This window comes from Diplotaxodon limnothrissa, linkage group LG3, assembly GCF_057381915.1.
Source record: "Diplotaxodon limnothrissa isolate DT_005_m linkage group LG3, D_limnothrissa_male_GT1.1, whole genome shotgun sequence".
NCBI classification, from domain to species: domain Eukaryota; kingdom Metazoa; phylum Chordata; class Actinopteri; order Cichliformes; family Cichlidae; genus Diplotaxodon; species Diplotaxodon limnothrissa.
This window is the reverse complement of record NC_140598.1, coordinates 17,861,489-17,875,980: the sequence shown is the minus strand read 5'-3', so window position 1 is coordinate 17,875,980 and position 14,492 is coordinate 17,861,489. Positions and strand designations below refer to the sequence as shown.

The 14,492-nt window shown below is 43.1% G+C and overlaps 2 protein-coding genes across 2 annotated transcripts; both read right to left on the bottom strand.

Annotated features, from left to right (window-relative positions):
- Positions 1 to 991: 991 nt before the first annotated feature.
- LOC146634748 (H-2 class II histocompatibility antigen, E-S beta chain-like) lies at positions 992 to 6,311 on the bottom strand. Its single transcript, XM_085343308.1, has 6 exons — positions 6,242 to 6,311; positions 5,883 to 6,155; positions 2,628 to 2,841; positions 2,480 to 2,547; positions 2,274 to 2,399; positions 992 to 1,835 (listed from the first exon to the last, which is right to left on the bottom strand). Exons 1-6 carry the CDS (start codon positions 6,288 to 6,290, stop codon positions 1,810 to 1,812), a joined length of 756 nt encoding a protein of 251 aa, XP_085199434.1. The 5' UTR covers positions 6,291 to 6,311; the 3' UTR covers positions 992 to 1,809.
- Positions 6,312 to 7,501: 1,190 nt separating this feature from the next.
- LOC146634747 (H-2 class II histocompatibility antigen, A-U alpha chain-like) lies at positions 7,502 to 14,235 on the bottom strand. Its single transcript, XM_085343352.1, has 4 exons — positions 14,143 to 14,235; positions 13,833 to 14,078; positions 13,158 to 13,442; positions 7,502 to 7,699 (listed from the first exon to the last, which is right to left on the bottom strand). Exons 1-4 carry the CDS (start codon positions 14,198 to 14,200, stop codon positions 7,569 to 7,571), a joined length of 720 nt encoding a protein of 239 aa, XP_085199478.1. The 5' UTR covers positions 14,201 to 14,235; the 3' UTR covers positions 7,502 to 7,568.
- Positions 14,236 to 14,492: the final 257 nt, after the last annotated feature.

Below are 14,492 nucleotides of genomic sequence, written 5' to 3'. Positions count from 1 at the left end.
CACACACTGCTGTAAGAAATATATGATTGTTCTTAATAAATGATCATCTGTTTAAAATTGTCCATGAAGAAAAAAGCAACAGTTCAAATGTGGTCCACACAGCACCTCTGTACACAGACATGAAATGAGCCTGCAGGTTTGAAACTTACATCTGGTTCTTCTCTGGTGTTCATGCAGACAGCTGTGCAGTAAATAACCATCTGTACTAACACACTCTCTCTTTGTACTCAGTATTTCAATATGAAAATATAGAGTTTTTCCCACTGACTCAAAGACACACTGTTAATATCAGTTACATAGGGACTCATTTACATTAAGCTCTGGAAAGAAGAAACACTGGACTGTCCAACAAGCAGAAAGAGGAAGTTTCTAATATCCAAATATGACAGCAGAGGTGCACCTGAACAGGTCACCACTCTGTGACAGAAACATGAATATGAGTCTGTTGATTTTTGAGAATATAAACATAATGCTGCCTGTACTGATCAATATCGCTGGATCGCTCTGACGCTGACATGATCTTATAAACCTGTCAAAGACTTTTGTGTGCACTGATGCAGCAGTCACATGTTCAAGCTGAATAATCACACACACGCCACTTTTCAGTTATTTATTTATAACAAATGTTTGGAATCATGTATGATTTCCGTTCCACTTCTCACATGTGCACCACTTTGTGTTGGTCTTTCATGTGGAAGTCCAATAACATTGATTCATGTTTGTGGCTGTAATGTGACAAAATGTGGGAAAGTTCAAGGGGGCCGAATACTTTTACAAGCCGCTGTAGCTCTTTTCATTTTTAGTATTTGCTGGCCAGACTATATACAGACATTTAGAAAGAAACAAAACAGACAGTTTTTTCAGCTTTATACTTAAGTGGAAACTGATATTGAACATGAACAAAATGTAACACAACACCAACTTTAAATATGAAATATAAAAAATATGTATAAAAAGGTTTTTCAGCCTGGGCCACACTGGAGTTTTTAAATCTCCTGCTCTTTTTTTGTGCGTTGCCACTTCTCCATTCCTGCCTCTCTGCTCCGTGCATCATCATCAATCAATCATCAATTCTTATCTGTGATTGGACTGTAATGATGCACAGTAAAGTTTCGTAAAGCTCGTCTTTGAAATGTCTCTCTAACCCAGTTGGTGGAGGAGCTACGGCATTGCAAAACACTGACGGTAAAACCTAAGCAGAGTTCAGACAGCAGTAGCCTGTGAATGCTTTGTGCTACCGTAATACACCAAATATCCCGTAAAGAACAGCTTCTCATCTTTTCAAAGTGGATGCGAGTCCTGAAGGATGACATGCTCCAATCCAGAAATCTCTATGGCAGTGGTCCCCAACCTTTTTTGCGCCACGGACCGGTTTATGCCTGACAATGTTTTCACGGCCTTTAAGGTGTCGCAAATAAACACCACAAAAGAAAATTAGTACCGCTAACGAAAAAAGAAGATTTATTCATAACACGCGTTTAAAGACCCACAAAAACCGAGTTAACGACAAAAACAAAAATAACACTAAAAACCGCTAAAAACCCTGAAAACCATACATTTTACACCCGAACCTCAACTCTCACAGCCCGGCACCAAACGACTCGGGGTTGGGGGACCGCTGCTCTATAACATATTAAGCACAGATGGTAAACTGCAGTCAGACCCTGAATACATTTTCTTCTTTTGGCACAGATATTGTTTCAGTTATTCTTTGGTGTGCTGACATATTGGCTACACCGTCATCAGTCTGCTAAACACAGGAAGCAGCTGACTTTAAAACATCAGAGAAAACCAGGACCAGGAACAGCCTCAGTTTGTGGGAACCAGGATACGACCTGGAGAAAGAAGAAGAGATGAGGACACAGTCACCAGCAAACTCTGAAAGCACTTCATGGAAGCTGATTTTAAACTGAGCAATACTGATGATTCAGAAAAGTTTCATGTTTTAGGGATTGGACAAGGACCAAGAGTTCTCTGAAACCAGTAGAAAACCTGCGTTTGAATGCAGCCAAAAACTAACACTTGTCTGAAAATGTACAGTATTATTCTAGAAATGTGTGAAACTGGCCTTAACCTGCCCAAAAGTGTACATTTTAAAACATCAATATATTAAAAAAAATATTGATGTAAACCTGATCAAAACCAGTTTTAGACCCATCGTATGTGGTTTGAGATTTTGTATCTCTGAACGGTTTCAGTCTGGTCTGAACTGGTTTCTGGTCTGAACTGGTTTCTGGTATGAACTGGTCTGTGAGTGAGAGTGGTTCTCTGACCTCGAGCTCTCTGTCTGTAGTAGATGAACCCAGCCAGAGGCAAGATCAGACAGAGGAGCAGTCCTGAGGCGCCGACGGCAAGCTTGTCCCTCTCTGTCTTAGGCATGAATGAGGATGAGGAGGGATCTGAGTCACACAGGTGAGGGTCAGACAGGTGGAGAGACAGACAGGTATGTACAGGTGTGTAGATACAGACAGGTATTTACCCCAGTTAGTGATCAGAGGTTTCTCCAGGCTGGCGTGCTCCACCACACAGGAGATCTTCTCTCCAGACCTTCAACATAAACTTTAGTGACTCTCAGATCTGGACTTTAAATGTTTAAACTTTAGCACTATTATTATCATGATGCTCACCTGGGTGTGTACTCCAGGTAGCAGTGGGTCTGGTAGTACCAATCCCCATCCTCCATCTCCTCAGTGGAAGTGACATCAGAGGTGACTTCCTGTCCGTCTCTGTGCCAGCTCACTTTGATCTTACTGGGAAAGAAGTCATAGACACTGCAGACCAACATGGCAGGATGGTGACTGGAGAGAGGCATCGTGGAGTGAAGTTTGACAGTGGGCGGAGCTGCAAGACATTATTAGTTTGTATTATCATTAACGTTCTCTGTATAATTTGAATGCATTTATTTAAAAGGCACAGTGCATATTAATAGTGCGGGTGGAGTGCTGCTGACTTTGACTGAGGACATTGTCAGGCAGTGGAAGGAATACTTCAAGGGCCTCCATAATCCCACTGACACGTCTTTCGTGGAGGAAGCAGAGCCTGGCGTTGAGGGGGAAGACCCGCCAATGTCCACTGAGTCAAGTCACTGAGGCAGTTAAACTACTCGTTGGTGGCAGAGCCCCTGGGTTCAGCCTGAGTTCCTGAAGACTCTGGATGTTTTGGGGATGTTTTGGTTGTGTTTGGGGTGGTACCTCTGGATTGGTTCCCATCTTTAGGAAGGGGGACCGGAGGATGTCTTACAACTATAGGGGGATCACACTACTCAGCCTCCCTGGGAAGGTCTATGCCAGGGTGCTGGAAAGGACAGTCCGTCCGTTATACATGGAACACTGGACCAGCTCTTCATCCTCTTAAGGATACTCAAGGGTGCATTGAGGGAGTTTGCCCAACCAGGCAGGAGGTCAGGAGGAGGTGGCCTCCAGCTCGCACTGGAATGGTTCACAGCCGATGAGAATCAGCGCCTCCAAATCTGCAGCCATTCTCCTCAGAAAAAGAATGGAGTGCCCACTCCAGGTTGGGGACGAGTCCTTGCCACAAGTGGAGGAGTTGAAGTATCTTGGGGTCTTGTTCACAAGTGACAGGAGGTTGACAAACAGATTGGACAGCTGAGTGTAAAAGCAGGGCTCTCGATCTACGTCGATCTACTGCCCCACCCTTACCCGTGTTCACCAGCTGTGGGTAGTGACCGACAGAGCGAGGTCTGGATAAGATCCCACCAGGAGGAGGCCCAAAGGCAGACCCACGACCAGTGTTGGGTAAGTTACTTTAAAAAAGTAATTAATTACTAATTACTAATTACTTAGTCAATATTGTATTTAAAATACTTATCTAATTACTGTGCCAGAAAAGTAACTTAATTACTAAATAAGTAATTTAACTAAATACTTCTTAAAATCCCTATAAACCTTGAGTGGGCAAACAATAGAAATTAAACTCTTTAATAATAAATATTTTTTAAAGACGGAGACTACAGTACGCAGCGGCAGCATCTCTTCCACAGTGGAGCCTGCAATCATTCTTTAAGCTCCCCTTCAGATGCTTTCTGTGCTGCTGAAGTAAAATCAGGTTTTGCTGCTTAGCAGGAGTTGCCATGTTATCCATGGATGATGAACAAGGATCACTCAGAAGTGTTCGTCTATGCTCCGTGTCAGGCACTTCAGTAGATTACTCCTGCTATTAACAGCAGCCGATAGTTTTTACATATTACTGTAATGTTCTTGTCTGCTTGTTTCAGAAAAGTGAAGAGACGGGAATATGTCCATGTCATAAAACTCGCTTCAGCCGAGTCAGACAGCTTCCGCTGTAGAATATGACTGTGCAGCAAACTGGCGCGAAATGACGTGCAGCTGCACTACAGCGATGTTAAAGCGGCAGAGTTTACTTTTACGTTTAGAAGATAAATTAATGAAATTAAATAATGATATTCAGCGAGTTTTATTATTTTACAATGTAACACAAGTACATTGTAAGTAACTGTAATTAAAATACCTAAAAATGAACAGTAATCAGTTACTCTACTTTTTCAGTGGAAAAGTAATTTAATTACAGTAACGCGTTACTTAGTAACGCATTACACCCAACACTGCCCACGACACACTGGAGAGATTATATGTCTCAGAAATCTGCTGTGGTGACAGCACAGAAAGAAAGCTGCTGCTGGTTGTTGTAGTCAAAGTTATATATATTTGATAGATACGTTTATTTGATTTACAATATGTTTCGATTTAAAATTTTAACAAAATTAAAGTCAAAACTCTGAGCTTCTGATTAATGAAAGTTTTACATTATCATTCTAGGTGGTGGTTGCTAGGCGACAGGACCTGAACTGGAAGAGCTGATGGTGTAAATCTGTGGGCTGCAAACAACGGTGGAGGAGCTTGTGATCGAGGCCCCGATGGAAGGCACTTTGATCAGACTGTACCATCCGGGGCCTGCAGGGGGCGCTTTGCCTGTTTAATTAATCATATTTGTAACCAGTCACACAGATGGGTCAGATAAGAGAGGAAACTTCTCACACGTTTCTTTCTCTGAGGTTGCACCGTCTCACTCCGGAGAGGAAGTTACTGCTGTAAACAGCCTGCTCGTGCGGTTCAACATTCATGCTGTGTTTAGGTGCACTCGTAGATCGAACCATCTATAACCCAAAAGCAGAACACACAGGATGACTTCACACTATCAGACAGCTTCCCCTGCACTCTCTGTTTCTGATGTTACACAGTCACAGCTTGTGTGTGTTTACGTTTCACTGATCAGTCAGGTCAGCCTGTCAGCACAGCAGCTGTTTCAGCATTTTAGCTCACTTTACTGCAGAGATGCTGTAGAGAGTGAAACACACACAGATTACATAACAGCAGTCACATTTATATGTGTGTGTTCTGATGATAACTTTATAAGTGTTGCCTCATATTGAATAACTCCACTGTTACACTGAGTCATAGATCTGAGCTGTAAATGTTTGCAGGTGTGAAGCTGCTAAACAAGCTGTGAAGGTCACAACCAATAAATGAACTGCAGACATCAGTGTTTCATATTTATCATATTTAAAATAGATGAATAAGATGAAAAGAAGGAAATAATTAACCTGTCAGGCTGCTCCGTGCTGTTAAAATATGTATATGGAAATATTAAAAAACAATTGTGGATGATTTTTCAGCTCAAAGAGTTTAAAAAAATAATATCACAATGAGTGTGTTATGAGGAACAGCTGCAGTTTGCCTGTGTCACCAGCAGGGGGCGCCGCAGGTTAGATTCGTTCTCTGGCGTCTTATGTTCCGTGATCGATGATTTATCAAAATTAGCTGCAGCTGTGAGTCCATCATAAATGATTCAGAGTGAGGTCAGCAGGAACACCTGATGATGTCACACAGACCACGCACGCTCACCTGATTTAGACATAAGGTTGTGGTATCTAACATCAATGTTTGGTTTGCAGTACGTCCCCTTCTGAGCCCTCATGGTAGCCAGCCTTGCAGGAATATTGTTCCAGGCCTCTGCGGTCTTCACTCCAAAGTCAGTGAATCCAACAAACGTCCCCACATTGCTGTCAAACCTGATGATCTCTATCATGTTGTAATAGTAAGAGTCGGTGAACCGGATGTCCTTCAGCTCCGTGGAGTTAAAGTCACAGCGAGACAGTCTGTAAGTCATGAATCCATCTGAGAACAAACAGAACATCAGACCGAGGGCGAATCATGTCACCGATCAGTGTATTAGTGATCACTGGTCAGCGTATTGATGGTACCTGCTGTGCTGAGGCTGATGAAGAGGAGGCAGAGGAAGGATGAAGCCATGTTTCTAAGTTCTGCAGACAAACTGACTCAGTCTGACGGAGAGCTGCTCGAGAAACAGGAAGTCAGGTCACATGACCACAGCATCATCTGTTACTGTGGGATCAGCTCATAGTTCACACCCTTCACCTCCACGTGTGTTTCTGTCCGTTAAAGCTCTGAAAGCAGAGCAAACTGAAAACCTGCTTTCATTTACGTTTCAGTCACAGTCTGCAGTCATGGAAACATATTCGTGTGTAATAGTTATCTGCACCCAACACTGATGTCAGACCTGCTGTAACAATGAGAAGAACCTGTAACAGTGACAGTGATCAGATTTACAATCAGCTCTGTGGGTGTGTGGGACTCGTGTGTGGCTGATGTTCCTGCGTGGACGCCACAGTGTGATGTCATCATGGCGAGATCTTCAGAGCAGCTGGATCACATTTCACTGTTACATTAACATTACACTCAATCTGCATTTAAATATTCAAGCAGAGAAATTCAGATTCACATTTATAAACCATTAACAGTCAGACTGCAGCAGATGAACTTCAGCTCGTATTAATGTTGTGTTATTGAAGAGTATTTACATCACAATATGAAGCTGCTTCAGCTGACTGTTGTTGTGATTTTGTGCTGTAGAAATTAAACTGAATGAAATCAGAATGAGATTTTATCCATATTCAGAGTAAATTTAAATGGCAGATATTAAAACGTTACAGCAGGAATACAAACATGTTAGATTCATTTCTATAAACACTCACTGATTTTTCTTTCACCTGCTTTCATCAGCAGAGTCTTCATCAGGATTTAGTTTGACATCTTTGTGTTTGCAAAGACAAATTCAGACATCATTAATGTTCATTCTGTTAGAGCTCAAAGTCTGACTCCACACACACACACACAGAATCTGTCATTAAACTTTATTGATATATGAAAATCTGAAACACGGTTTGGTAAACAAAGACACATTATAGGAGTTTATGAACACTGAGGTCACATCAAACTGATCTCAGTCTCATCACTTTTGTGGCAGGAACAGAGTCCAGGTAAAATCTGCTGGTGGTGCGAGAGCACCTGAAAATAGCTTTGCTTTGAATTCCAGAGTTAAACTTTATTGACACCAGCGGCTGACGGCACAGCTCATACAGATGTTCCATTATTAAGCACGTCAGGTGAGGCAGGTAAACCAGAACAAAGGATCTGATGCTCATTACAGGCGAACTCTGCACACTCACCTACAGCACAGTCACACTGATTAGGAGCTCGTCATAGAATGACATCGTCACCGTGAGCCAATCAGCTGCACTCGTTTCCTTTGATGAGGAAGAAGGTTCCAGCAGCCACACCGACCAGACCGAGAGTCAGACCCACTCCACAGAACACAGAGGGTCCAACACCTGGATCAGGCTGAGCAGACGCCTCCACCTCTGGAGACACAGACACACAGAGAGAAACAGGATGACATGTATGTCTATGTAACTATATACACTCTACATCTACCTGCACTGAGCATGTGCACTGTAACTTTCACGTAGACTCTTAAAGATGTTTTTAAACACCTGGGTCATTAAGTGAAACCAAGAAAAGCCAAATCTGGAAGCATTTTAATGTTGTTGACAACACAAAGCCAGAGTGTAGAGGATATCATACGGAGCCGCTCCACAAACTGCACAGGCTCCTGACAGCTGTCCACCCATCAGTGCAATGGGAAGATGAAACACAGTCAGTTGAGTGTGAAGGTGCCAGTGTGTCTGCAACTGTTGCTGCTGCTGCATCTACAGCAGCATGCAGTACACCACCACATCCACCCGAACCAACCCAGAGCCCAAAGCAAAAAAAATGTAAATAGTTTAAATTTGAATTGTAAACAGACAAAAAACAACTATTTTTTACATTTTATGTGGAGTGAAGAAATAAAAGCACATTTACATAACAAACATATATAAAGAAAACACAATTTTTTACATTAGTCATTCATTTTATGCATAATCTTATATGGGTGTTAATAATAAATTAGTTAAAGCAACAAAACAACCTGAAGAGCCCCAAGAATGAGGTAACTATGAAAAACTATGGTGATTATGAGCACTGTGACATGACATGGAGGGGAAATACACAGACGACCTGACAAAGAGTGAATGAAACACACACTAAATACACACAGGAGGTGATCAGGGCAAGTGGAAACAACACATCTCCAAATATAATATAAGAAATTAAAATACACTCAAACAGCTGGATCACAGCTCTTCCCAAACAAGTAGGAATGAAGGCAAAGTAGCTACACTTGAGCATTTTAGAGGAAAAGAAACATTTAAATTCAAAGAACAAAAATATCTGTCTGGGAAAAGAAAAACAGGAATAACAGCTGTGTGATGCAGAACTGATCAAGTTATTTGAATCACTAGAATAGCTGATTAACCTCCACATATGTGGACATCACATCTTAGGTTGTCTGGACCATTATAGACATTATACTGTCACTGCTCGATCAGCATTTAAAACAAATGTCCTCATATGTGGATCTCATTTTTCTCAGAAACAAAAATCAGGTTTAAAAAAGAAAACAGGTAATTCTTTGTTTCTACCCTCATCAGGTCCCAATCAGCCCAAACAGCAAAGAGAGATTAGAAATGCCATGAAAGAGAGAGAGGGAGGGAGGGTCTTAGGAGGGACAGAAAGAGCACAGTTAGGTGTTGTGTTGGAGAGAATCATAAAGAGATCAGTGGTATCTGAAACACTTGCCTTGATGCTGGTCAGACTGCGTGCAATCCTTCTTCTATGGCTAAAATAGAAACAACATTTCAAAGAGCATCAGAGGAGCATAAAACACGAGGCCTTCACCCTGCAAAGCCCAAAGTGTCAGGCTTGAACCAGGAACTAAGTTTTTGAGAGTCCCACAACATCAGAGGGATTTTTACTGCTCAACAAAAGAAGCAAATTGCACTTTATATGTTTAAGGAATGAACTGAGAATGAGAAAGTAAGAGATGCAGGAAGTCACACACACACTGGAGAGTGTGATTAGACAGTTTGTGGAAGAGGAAACATGCAAGTGAGAGGAAAAGGAAGTTAAAGAAAGGGAGAGTAAGAAGAGGTCGAGCTCTCAGGACGAGAAAACAGTTACTTAACTGATGTTTGCACACACTCGCAATAACGACTCTCCTGACATGAAGGAAAACAGATAACTGCTCACAGATGAAGGAGCTCACCAACTGAAGGGTACAACACAGATCAGCAGGCCAGAGCCTGTGGAGGAGCAACACCGGCAGTACGCAGGCCAGGGTCAGCGATGGGGCCTGCACAAAGGTGGAGTGGAGGAGTCAGGCGGAGGACGACGTCTAAGGGTCGGCAGGCGTAGGAGGGGAACAACTATCACCTAACTATCCATCATATCTGCAGTGGACCACATGAAGCAGCTGCATCACTGATCCTCCCAACAAACTCCTAAGATTAAAGCCCAGAGCTCCAGCCCTCGTCTTACTGTATTTCATTACTCTGTATTTATATGTTTATGATGGCTCCAATGAGCATCACATTATTGAAGGGATGAGACCTGCACAGAGGGATTTACATAAACGTTACATCATGTAGGGATTATGTGTTGTGGTGCTGGCTTGATGGTAAAAAGAGTTTGAGTCTTGTAGTCCGAGCAGACAGACTCCTGTAACGTCTGCCAGATGGTAACAAGGAGAACAGCTGATGTGCTGGGTGGCTGTGGTCCTTGATGATGCTGTGTGCTTTGAGACACTTCTGGGGATAAACATCCTGAGTGGCAGGAAGCCTCGTGCCAGTGATGCTCTGTGGCTTCCTGCTGCTGCAGAGCAGCTTCTGTTCCAAACTGTGATGCAGCTCGTCAGCAAGCTCTCGGTCTTAGATTGTAGAAATTTGGAGGGATGGTTGGCGTTCATGCCAAACTTTGCAGATATGTAACATGGAGGGAGGAGCAGAGGTGACCTTTGACCAGCCACTCAAGGCACTTGATGATGACGGATGTCAGTGCAACAGGGCGGTAGCATTTCAGACAGGAGACCTCTGATTTCTTAGGAATGGGGATGATGGTGGTTGTTTTGAGGGATGTGGGGACCCCTGACTGCCTCAGGGAGAGGTTGAAGATGTTGGTGAACACCCTGCCAGCTGGTCGGTGCATGCTCTGAGAACCCGGCCTGAGATGCCGTCCGGTCCCGGAGCTTTGTGAAGATTGACCTTTTTGAAAGACCATCTCACAGCTTCTGTGTTAAGAGTATAAGTTACAGCCTCACTGTGCTCCTGAGGATAGAGCAGCGGCTCCTCGTTGTCTGCAACAAAACAAGCGTAGAAGTTGTTGAGCTCGTCTGTGAGAGACGCTGTGGGCTGGACACTGCCTGTGTTTTCCTTCTTGTAGTCAGTGATGCAGCGTAGTCCATTCAACAGGCGCCTGGCGTCAAAGCTGTGGTAGCTGGACTCCACTTTGTCCCTGTAGTCCTTTGTGGCCCCTTTTCAGAGGTCGTACCTGGCTGCTTCATATGCATCAGAACGCCCTGAGTTAAAGGCAGAGGTCCGCACTTTGAGCTTAGCAAGAATGTCCTTATCTACCAGGGTTTCTGATTTGGATATTTGCAGACGGTGGTTTTAGTGATGATATCGTCCATGCATTTTCCAATATATCCAATGACAGAGTTCATTGATGTTGCCATCAGCTGCACCCTCAAACATTTGTCGGACCTCCTCACTCTCACTGTCTCATTTAAAGTGTTGCTGACTCAGAGCTCCTGTCTGTGCTGATATTACGGTGCAAACCAGAAGGATTTCAGTTACATGTATTATTTCAAATTAAGGGAAATGGGGTTGTTAAGTCTAATTGTTGAATGTTGTCATTGTGCTTCTTAAATTTGTAAGGTCTTAGTTCAATCTATAGGGTAAACTGTCTGCCTCAGAGTCAACCACCCAAATATGTAACAAGGTCCAATAGGGAACTTTGTATGATTGTAAACTGAAATTCATGCATGTCTGTGTAAATGTGTATGATTAGTCTAATACAGCTGCTTTAGCTTTTCAATGGGTCCTTTACCGTAAGAATAAAGGCTGTCATGCTAATAACGTATGCTTTATTGATCTCCGTGGGGAAATTACTCTCTCTGCATGTAACTCATTGTAACAGTGGGCAGCAGAAAAATCAGGCGCCCGGGGAGCAGTGTGCAGGGACCCTCAGGAGTACCTCAGGGTAGCCGTTCAGTGGGGGCGTCCACACTACCCACTGAGCTATCCCTGCCCCCGACCGGATGACAGAGATATACTGTGTCATCTAGTCCCTGCCAGTATTCATGCTCGAAGGCTTTTCAGGGAGTTTTTAGGACATCCTGATAATAATGAATGACAGTCGTCCAGCCTGGAAGTAACAAATGCATGAACTCATTTTTCAGTAAGTGTGAGACAGGATATTTCTAATTTTAGAGATAGAAGCATGGGTGCAAAAATGGAAGAAAGCAGTTTTCAATATGTGCATTGAAGGACAGATCCTGGTTAAAAATCCAGACTAAGTATCTGGTTAGATACCATATATGTCTAAGGTTTTTTAGGACAGTAAACTCAGTCTTATCTAAATGTAGGAGCAAAATGTTCGAGGTCATCCAGGTCTTTGGTTTCTGGAGACATTCCTGCAGGTTGACTGGTGTGTGTTGGATACATGGAAGAGGGTGTCATCTGCATGACGGAGGTATGTTATGCCTATTGTGGTGTTACCTAAAGGACGCATGTGTAATGTAAACAGAACTGGTCCTAGCACTGAGCCCTGTGGAACTCCAGAAATAACCCTGAAGCTATCAAAGGACATTTCACAGCTCACACTGAGACCTTTGTTCAGAAAAAGAAGCTGCACCAAGATGAAATCCAAAACTGGGAATTAATTGTTTAATTATATCAATTTCACATATGGTGTCATGTAATCCACGTATGTAATTTGTGTCTACTGGTATGTTTCATGCCTTATTTTCATTTTCCTATAATTAGTCTCGTTTTAAGTTTCTTGAGAATTCTTTCAGGGATGCTGTGTCGTCTGCTTTGCAAACGAACAGGAATTCATTTGTCTTAAATTGGTTGACCAGGGGAATGTTGGGAAAGTATACTTATATAACTATATGCACTATATATCTATGTGCAGTGAACATATGTACTGTAACTTTCAAGTAGTTTTGCCCTCACCGTGGGTTATTAAGGTGGTTACGTTGTAACAGATACTGAACACATCACAGTAAAGTCACCTTAACGATCATTACAATACTACTGTATATAACCTGTATAATTAGGTCAGCTATTATTAACATGTTTATCATAAGATTATGCCACTTGCTGTCAGAGCACCTGTTGATGCATTCTGCTTGTTGCGAGATTTAACAACCAGGATTAATATGTGGCGTTTGACTGTGTCGTGACCTATTGTGATAATGCAAAGCAAAGAGTTCATCAAAGGGCCCCCAGCTGCAGATAACCCTGATCCAGAGCCCTGACCAGCCCCTGACCCAGCACCAGCTGTTTTTGGCTGGAGGACGAGTGGAAAGTTACCCTGCAGCAGCAGCAGGAGGTGGAGTTACTGGCCCCTATAAAGAGAAGCCACAGAGACATCTGCTCTGTCTGTCTCTGTGTTGCTCTGCTGTCTGTACTTAAGGCTCTACAGCCCACAGTTTGCTTTGCTTGCTTTGCTCTGTGTCGTCTTGCTGTTCTCTGTATGTTCTTACTTACTGTTCATATGATTCAGTGTGTTAAACTCTGTTCCCATCATTGGTGGGATGAGATGATCATATTGGCTCCAAAATGTGTGACAAAAATCATCGTGTCAAACTATCAGATCAGATCCAGCTGCTCTGATGAACACTGGCCTCAGTCTTTTGTTTAAATAAAGTTTTCTTACTATAGATCTTGGTCAGTGGTTCAGTCAGGGCCAGATGTCGCACTGTGCAGCTGTAGATGTCTCCCAGCTGTGCGGTGAACTGCAGTCTGGAGATCTGGGTGAAGGGTCCATCTTTGTTGGGATAGGGAACGTTGGTGCTGGATCCTTCTGTGACCTTCTGTCCGTTCTTGGTCCAGGAGACGTTGACAGGAGCAGGATAGAAACCAGTCACGTGACAGATCAGAGTGTTCTCCTCTCCAAACTCCACCTCGTCTCTGGTGTAGATCATCACAGCTGAAGGAGCATCTGTGCACAAACACATCAGGCAGAGGATCAGAGCTTCAGCTGGTTCCCATCAGCAGGTGATCGTGATAAACATCCATGACTTGTTCAGTCATTCACTGAGATGATGCCATCATTGTCTGTGTGAGAGAAACCAGCCTGACGAATCGTGAAGTTAAACTAGAGAAACAGGAGCACAGACAGAACTCTGCTCAGCTCCAGAGAAACTAATGAAGAAAAATAAATGTGGTCTTTAATAGAAACACAAATAGAAACATGTCAATTTCTAAATGTGTTTAAGGTGGAATGATTTCATACCTTTAATCAGTTTGTTTCACTGGCTGTGTTTGATTGGACTGATCATTTCAGGTAAACACAGGTGAGGTGAGACACACGTTAAATGTTTGTATTTACGGTTATTGGAAGGGTAGTCCTTCATCACCGCGCCAAGAGCCTTCAGGTTGTGTCTGCAGACCTTCAGCTCAGTCACAGCTTGTTTATAAGCGCCGGGGTAAGTCATAGGATCGGCAAAAGGAGGCAGCATGTAGACTTCCGTGTGGTTGTTAAAGTCTGCGTAGGCAACCTCCTCCCCATCCAGTCCATACATGTCCTCTGCATCGAAGTCTGAACAGCCGTTTATATGAACGTCACCGTGCAGACCTGAAATGAAACACCGATCAATAAGCTGCTGCCGGCCTGCCAGAGTTTACCGAGACAAACTCACCATCGGCAGAGACACAGAGGACACAGGAGAGGAAGAGGAGCAGCTCCTTCATCTTCATCAGCAGCTCTCTGACCGTTAAACTGTGTGTGAGTATGTGTGTGTGTGTGTGTGTGTGTGAGTGAACCGACTGAAAGTGTAGCAGCAGCTGAGCACTAACTCAGAGTAGCCAATCACAGAGGTCACACCCCATGATGTCATCAGTATCCAGGCAGCTGAAGGGAAAACGATCTACAAACAGCTGGAGACAGCTCCAATCAATCATCAGTATTTATAGACTCTTCACAATAATGTTTATCGTCATCAGTTTCCCCTCTGATGATTTTCAAAATAAAACAAACTTTATTTGAAAA

What these genes read in the sequence shown, in the direction of transcription:
- LOC146634748 (XM_085343308.1), bottom strand. Translation starts at nt 6,290, where the DNA reads ATGGCTTCATCCTTCCTCTGCCTCCTCTTCATCAGCCTCAGCACAGCA. An exon ending in CATCAGCCTCAGCACAGCAG is followed by an intron (nt 6,156 to 6,241) that starts GTACCATCAATA and finishes GTTTGTTCTCAG; the next exon opens with ATGGATTCATGACTTACAGA. An exon ending in ACCTCTGATCACTAACTGGG is followed by an intron (nt 2,400 to 2,479) that starts GTAAATACCTGT and finishes TGTGTGACTCAG; the next exon opens with ATCCCTCCTCATCCTCATTC.
- LOC146634747 (XM_085343352.1), bottom strand. Translation starts at nt 14,200, where the DNA reads ATGAAGATGAAGGAGCTGCTCCTCTTCCTCTCCTGTGTCCTCTGTGTC. An exon ending in GGACTACCCTTCCAATAACC is followed by an intron (nt 13,443 to 13,832) that starts GTAAATACAAAC and finishes GTTTGTGCACAG; the next exon opens with ATGCTCCTTCAGCTGTGATG. An exon ending in ACCACTGACCAAGATCTATA is followed by an intron (nt 7,700 to 13,157) that starts GTAAGAAAACTT and finishes CTGTGTCTCCAG; the next exon opens with AGGTGGAGGCGTCTGCTCAG.